The sequence below is a fragment of the Bison bison genome, unplaced genomic scaffold (assembly GCF_000754665.1).
Source record: "Bison bison bison isolate TAMUID 2011002044 unplaced genomic scaffold, Bison_UMD1.0 scf7180017860456, whole genome shotgun sequence".
In the NCBI taxonomy this organism is placed as follows: domain Eukaryota; kingdom Metazoa; phylum Chordata; class Mammalia; order Artiodactyla; family Bovidae; genus Bison; species Bison bison.
In genome coordinates this window covers 2,444,068-2,451,730 of record NW_011491028.1, presented here as the reverse complement: position 1 = coordinate 2,451,730, position 7,663 = coordinate 2,444,068, and the positions used below count along the sequence as shown (strand labels likewise).

Genomic DNA, 7,663 nt, shown 5'->3' with positions numbered 1-7,663 from the left:
TTCACTCTTGCCATCTCCTTTTGACTGCAGCCATGAAATTAAAAGACGCTTACTCCTTGGAAGAAAAGTTATGAACAACCTTGACAGCATATTGAAAAGCAGAGACATTACTTTGCCAACAAAGGTTCATCTAGTCAAGGCTATGGTTTTTCCTGTGGTCATGTATGGATGTGAAAGTTGGACTGTGAAGAAAACTGAGCACTGAAGAATTGATGCTTTTGAACTGTGGTGTTGGACAAGACTCTTGAGAGTCCCCTGGACTGCAAGGAGATCCAACCAGTCCATTCTGAAGGAGATCAGCCCTGGGTGTTCTTTGGAAGGAATGATGCTAAAACTAAAACTCCAGTACTTTGGCCACCTCATGTGAAGAGTTGACTTATTGGAAAAGATTCTGATGCTGGGAGGGATTGGGGGCAGGAGGAGAAGGGGACAACAGAGGATGAGATGGCTGGATGGCATCACAGACTCAATGGACGTGAGTTTGAGTGAACTCCAGGAGTTGGTGATGGACAGGGAGGCCTGGTGTGCTGCGATTCACGGGGTTGCAAAGAGTCAGACACGACTGAGCGACTGAACTGAACTGAACTTAATCCTTTATCATTGGTTACAAATATGAAACAGTAAGTTTCGTATTCACATTAAATTATATGTGTATAGTGGCCAACTGTGGGTTGTGGTCCACAGTTACTTTACATTTTGAAATAGAAGCATATATAAAATTTCAATATGTCTCTTATAATAATTCACTCTCCTTACAAACCATTACCATCAACTACATTTTCAAAGACATGATAGAAATATCTTAAAACTTACCGATCCCTGAGAATGGTCCAGAGCTCTCCACCTAGGCAAGCTTCCATCAACATATACAAATATTTGCTGTCCTTAAATGTTCTGTATAATCTGTGAATTGCAAACAGAAAAACAAGAATTATAAACATTACTGTTTTTAAAAGCATGTAAATATTTTTCATTGCCCAGATTGTAGTCTCACTCTTGATTTGCCAAACCTGAAATTTTATTAAAAGAATGAGAAAGATCTAAATTCATAAAGAGGAAAAAGGAGGTTATGTTTATGATTTACACACTGTAGGGCGTAGATTCTCCTTTGAAATGTGTTGTGTTCAGTAGCTTTAGTCATTGCTGACTCTGCGATCCTTTGGACTGTAGCCTGCCAGGCTCCTCTGTTCAAGGGATTCTCCAGGCAAGAGTACTGGAGTGGGTCACCATGCTCTTCTCCAGGGGATCTTCCCAGCCCAGGGATCAAACCCGTGTCTTCTGCATTGGCAAATTGTCTACTGTCTGAGCCACCAGGAAGCTTAATCCCAATGTTTATGGACCAAGAGGACTTCTGGGGATTCCTCTAATTCCAATTTGGCTAACATTTCAAGCATGGCCTCTTGAGCACTATTTAGTGGTCATAAACATGCATAAACATAAACATGGATATACAGTGATGACACTTTAAAGTACAGATGTGTATGATATTTTGCACTGGTCACTTAAATTCATGTGATACCCTGTTTTCAGCAAGTGCCACTGGCAAATTAACTAGAAAATCTTCTGCATATATTAAAAAAAAATCCCACTGCCATCTTATGAGTGCTCTCAAAATACTAAGATGGAACAGTCATTTCATTTTTTAAAATCTTCAAAAAATATTGAAATAAGGAATATTCAAGGTAAAATAGTTTGATTTTTGGTATTAATAATTTGTCATTCAAGTACCAGAGGTCTATGTAGAGTTCCAGAATAACTGAGGATAAAAATGGAACATTAGGAAGTCTGATTTTTCCTTTAGGAAAAACATGTTTTGTTTTGTTTTTTCAGAATCTGATTCTCATTTTTTAAAAATCAATATTTTAGTGCTTTCTTATTTAGTGAAAACTTTCTTAAAATCTGGTTTAAAAATATGTTTCTTTGTGTGAATCTCATGTGCAACAGTGAGCGCACATGGCAGAGACTTTAGTGGCTGCTTTTCCGCTTGGAATGGGGGACCTAAACCCTTGGGCAGGGTCCTTGTTGTTCAGTAGCTAAGTTGTGTCTGATACCAGGCTTCCCTATCCATCACCAACTCCCGGAGCTTGCTCAAACTCATGTCCATTGTGATGGTGATGCCATCCAACCATCTCATCCTCTGTTGCCCCCTTTTCCTCCTGCCCTCAATCTTTCCCAGCATCAGGGTCTTCTCTAGTGAGTCAATTCTTCACATCAGGTGGCCAGAGTATTGAGGCTTCCACATCAGTCCTTCCAGTGAATATTCAGGACTGATCTCCTTTAGGATGGACTGGTCGGATCTCCTTGCAGTCCAAGGGACTCTCGAGAGTCTTCTCCAGCAGCACAGTTGGGAAGCGTCAGTTCTTCGGCACTCAGCCTTCTTTATGGCCCTTACCTCACTATGAAGTCCGAATGGGCCCCCTGCATGATCTGCTTCTCCGAGCGGATGTGTTCCTGCTGTCTTGTATCCACGATGTGGCGTTTCTTGAGAATCTTCATTGCAAAGGTTTTGGATTCTTCACTTTTTAACTGGACCTTAAAGAAAGTCAGAAGGGAGTAAGTGAGAAAAAAAATCTACAGAGTTAATATAACAATGCATTCTTAGCTCCAAATTAACAGGTGCATGGAGCATTGAGATGACACCCTGAACACCACCTGTGTCACGGTAAAGCCTGTCTGGAGCTGGATTTGAAATCCAGGACTCACAGACATTGCCCAGTCTCATTCCACTGGACCTGATACACTTTCACCAACTGGATTCCCAATTAATTTTGTGCCCACTGAGATTAGCAGAGGGCAAGTGTATTTGATTCTCTTTGTATTATTTCATGTCATTTCATATTATGTGTTTGAGTATACTTTACCATTTTTCTCCTTGAAGCAGAAAAGTAGAAATAAAAACTAATTTCTTCTCCAATTTTATTACTTCCAGTGAGTTTTGAAAAAGTAAGGCCATATGGTCGTATATGATTTTCCTCTTTAGTTCTAGTCCACAAACATTTCTAGAGTTATTTAATTCAGTGACAGACCCTTGTCTCTGCTGAGACTGAAAATTTATGTACTGTTACTTCTTTTTATCTCAGTCTTTCGCTTCTCTCCAGTTAAAGAGAAAAGAGATGGTAATAAGATTTTTTTGTTTTTCAAAAGATTTTGGAAACTACTTTTCCTTTGTCTTCTCAAAATAGGTATGATGGCTTTAATCGTCTCTGCCCTTAAACTTGACTCCATGGTTACACTAACTGGAAGACCTAAGCTGAGCCTTGGTGTCCCCAGAGCTTCCAAGTGTCTGTTGCAGCCCCTCTTGGCTCTTGGTGACTCTGGAGGGGCTTGGGTCCTCCAGATGCCATTCCAAATGTAGGTGCTAGTCTGTGTTCACTGTTTTACAAAGAATTCAACAAGGTGACTTGTAAGGAGGAGAGAGAGCAGAGCTAATCACCTAACATAAGTTATCATCTAGTGCTCTCAGGACAAAGAATCCTCAAGGTAATACCAAACAGCCTACTTTATTCTGAACTAATGAAAGCACTGGAGAAATAAGACAACAAGCCATTTCTGCTTTTCAGCTGAAGTATGACTGCCCCCTCTTTAGTTGTGAACTGCTTACAGCTTTATCTGCAAGGATGGTGAAGGTTTTAAGTGTCTTGTTCCTGTACACATGGACAGACGGAATTCAACTGAGAAGACAGTAATGTGGCAAGGTCTTTAGAAGAAAACACGAAGACACTTCAGATAAAGAGGCTTCCGTTTGCTGCCAGCATTTGAGAATCTATGACAGGCTAGAAGGGCAATGGATATTTGAAAATGCCTTAAACAGCTAAAGGCCCTCTTATGCCGTTTGTGGTACTGGTTGAGATGACAGATGAGTGTGACGCAAATGGAGTCAGTCATAATTCATAGTGAGATACAAGACGTGGACATTCACTTCTAAAAGAGATCCGGACAGAGAAGAAAGATGACACGGAAAATGAGCTGTGTCAGGATGCTAACATTCACATGGATGGACCTAGAGACTGTTACAGTGAAGTCAGTTGGAGAAAGAGAAATGTCACATAATACCCCTTATGTGCAGAATCTGAAAGGAAATGATACAAATGAACGTATTTATAAAACAGAAACAGAATCACAGACTTAGAGAACCAACTTATGGTTGCTGGGGGAATGAGGAGGGAACAGATAGATAGGGAGCTTGGGATGGACATGTACACACCGCTGTATTTAAAATGGATAGCCAATAAGGACCTCTTGTATAGTCCAGGGAACTCTGCTCAATGTTAGTGTTAGGATGGGACGGGGTTTTGGGGTAGAATGAATACATGTGTATGTATGGTTGCATCATTCTGCTGTGTGCCTGAAACTATCACAATATTGTTAATCAGCTATAACAAGTTAGAAAAGAGTCTTATAGAAAAACACTGTCTTTATTCACACACTGGTTCTTCCAGTCATTGTCTTAGCTGCAGTGAGACATAATGTATTTAGTACTGTATCATCCAATGAACTCTGAGTCATAGTACTCTAGGTTTGAGGAATAGAAATTATATTCTGAAAAAAGTAATTTCCTCCTCAGGACACATTTGCCAATAGAGAACTGTCTTAATGTTACCAGAAGTACCAGGAAAATCCTAGAGATTTTTTCCCACTTGTTTATATATGAGGAAGACATTTTCTTCTACAGGCATATTTTTCAATTATTTAAGATCTCCATCTTTAATGAGACACAAATCCCATTGGGAGATACTTTATGTTATCCAACTTAAAATAACAATTTATCTGCCCAAATTCAGGTTTAAATTGTTGAGTGAGAGTAGATTGGAAAGTGTTAGTCAACATGGTCTTGACAACAGCACTGTTAAAAAGCTAAAGCTGGGTTCTGGATGAATGAAATGCAACAGAAGGGATTTTTCCCAGAAGATAAGAATGTAGCTGAGGGGAAAATTAAATCATAGTAGAATGAGATGACTAAAACAATTCTATATATACCATATGTGTGACAGTGAAGTAAATAATGATAACAAAACTCTTTTGTAATACAAAAAAAAAAAAAAAGAGTATTAACATTCAGAGAAGAAATCTGATCATATTCCCTCTTTAAAGTCTTACCCAGATAAGTGTGAAAAGTAGGTCACACAATGTAACAATTACTCTCTCTAGAGATGTTAACATTTTAACTTGTGTATAGGTTAGGAGGAAAGAACTCTGGCTTTAGGGTGACAGGTCTGGACTTCAATCCTAACTCCACGTAAGGTCTCTCTCTCTTGTCTTCTTAGGCAGCTGAGTAACTTCTCTGAGCCCCAGTTCTGGCTGAGGATAACACCACGTACTGTATGGAGTTAATCGTGACCTTACATGAGAAAGTACCGCCATATGGGCATTCGTTGTTGTCTCTCTACATATATCTTGGGTAGCTCAAATGTTATCCTTAAAACAAAGCTAGATCATGTCACTTCTGTGCTCAAGCACTGCAGTGGCTTCCCAGCTCACTCGTGATAAAGACAACGCTGTCACAGATGCCCACAAGGCCCTGCTTCATTTGAACTCCTGCTCCCTGTGAGCCTCACTCCCCACTTGGGGTCACTGTGCTCAGGTCACACTGGATACCCTGCTGCTCCTTGAGCACAACAAGCAAGCTCTTACCTCAGGCCATTTGCCCGTGCCTGCCTAAATATTCTCCCACACTTATCCTCTGGGCTTACTGCTCAGTTTCCTAAATTCTCTGTTCAAATGTTTCCTTGCTTAGAAAGTCTCTCCTCACACCAGTCTATGTAAAAGAGTAACCACCTACTTCTCCCTTCCCTTTTGTAGTGTTCTGTATAGCTCTATCACAAGCTATATTTATTCTGTATTTATCACACCAAATGTTTATTCTGATTACTTGTTTAGTATCTGCCTTCTTTCACTATTCTGTAAGCAACCCAAGACTGGGGATGTTTTTGTTCACTGTGCCTGACATAGAATAAATGCTCATGAAGTGTTTGTTGACTAAGTGAATCAAATAAAGAATGAAATAAGCCATGATGACTTATCACTGACAAAGCCACAAGAGAGCTGGTACCTTAGCACCATACTGTGTATCTCTGAGCTTAACAGGATAAAGCAAGGGAACTCATAAATGACAAGTATATAGCATTTACTCTTTTTCTTCTTTCCCAAACTGCCCTTACGCATAAGAAAGAAGAAAAGATTTCCGTATGCTGATATGGCATAGAAAATATACATACCAAATATCTATATAATTCAGCTCTGAATTTTCAGTTTTTATGCTTACAGCATGTTTTCTTAACCCTCATTTTTCCTTGAATGACTAAGATGTGGTATTATTCCCAGCCACACAGCCTACGACATTAATAACATCATCTCTAGGATGCCAAATTCAGTTGTATATACAAATTTTATATACAACTACAAAATATATTTATGAAGGGTCAAATAGAAATGTGTTCACTGATATATTAACAATGGTCTCTTAGGAAGATTTTTAGTTGATTTAGTTCTTTTTAACTTTTTTGAAATGGTTAACTTGTACAATTAGTATTTCTCACCTGTATGATAAGTGAAAATAATGACTCTGGTCATGGAAAAAATTTTAAAGTCTCTTTTAAATCAGAATAGCTATTTATTTTGACTCTCTCAAAGGATTCTGGTACAGTGGAATCCACTCTATTAGGATCCCATGAATGCAAAGACCTTGAGAAGTTGTGTGCAGTAGGATAACAACCTATTCAAGTTCAGGCTGAACCACACTAGTCATATCCTTAAAGAAAATACCTTATTTGTTTATTTCAACACAAACTCTCAAAGTTACAGCAATTTGTATTAAGTCTAAACTATTGTGCTTTATTATGAAGGTGTTTTCACAAAACTAATCCATGAAAAATTTTAAGGTGAAATTTAGTTTGCTTTTTATTTGTCCTATTGGCCAAATTAATTATTTGGTGGCTCAGTGATAAAGAATCCACATGTAATGCAGTAGGTTCAGGTTCAACCCCTGGGCCAGGAAGATCCCCTGGAGAAGGAAATGGTGACCCATTCCAGTAATTTTGCCTGGGAAATCCCATGGACAGAGTCATGAAGAGTCAGAAAAGACTTATCAACTAACCCACCACCACCAAATTAGTTATACCAACACCTCTTGTGCCGATTTGAAATAATGATGATAATGATTTTATAGCAGGTCACTAGAGATGACAATGGCACCCCACTCCAGTACTCTTGCCTGGAAAATCCCATGGACGGAGAAGCCTGGTGGGCTGCAGTCCATGGGGTCACGAAGAGTTGGACACGACTGAGCGCCTTCACTTTCACTTTTCACTTTCATGCATTGGAGAAGGAAATGGCAACCCACTCCAGTGTTTTTGCCTGGAGAATCCCGGGGATGGTGGAGACTGGCGGGCTGCCATCTATGGGGTCGCACAGGGTCGGACACGACTGAAAGCGACTTAGCAGCAGCAGCAGAGATGACAGTGTTGAGTGTGGACACAGGCAGGCAAAAGAGAAAGAAAGGAATAATACTTTCCTTCTTTTGCTCAGGAATCCTTCCCAGCCTGGCTGGTCAGGCAGGATTCCCAGGTCTGTCTTTGCAGATCATTCCAATACCACCTAGATGTACAGGCTAATGCACTGATTGAGAATGGGAATTTTGAAACTTGTCTACCTTTGTTTAAATATC

General features: G+C 39.7%; 1 protein-coding gene across 3 annotated transcripts in view; it reads right to left on the bottom strand.

The window, feature by feature from the left end:
• PRKG1 (protein kinase, cGMP-dependent, type I) overlaps nucleotides 1-7,663 on the bottom strand; it is a 1,420,729-nt gene that overhangs the window by 25,715 nt on the left and 1,387,351 nt on the right. For all 3 annotated transcript variants that reach the window (XM_010832219.1, XM_010832218.1, XM_010832220.1), the window contains 2 exons: nucleotides 2,393-2,532; nucleotides 814-903 (listed from right to left, as the gene is read on the bottom strand). In XM_010832219.1, the coding sequence (XP_010830521.1) occupies nucleotides 814-903; nucleotides 2,393-2,532 (230 nt within the window). The remainder of the gene's footprint in view (nucleotides 1-813; nucleotides 904-2,392; nucleotides 2,533-7,663) is intronic.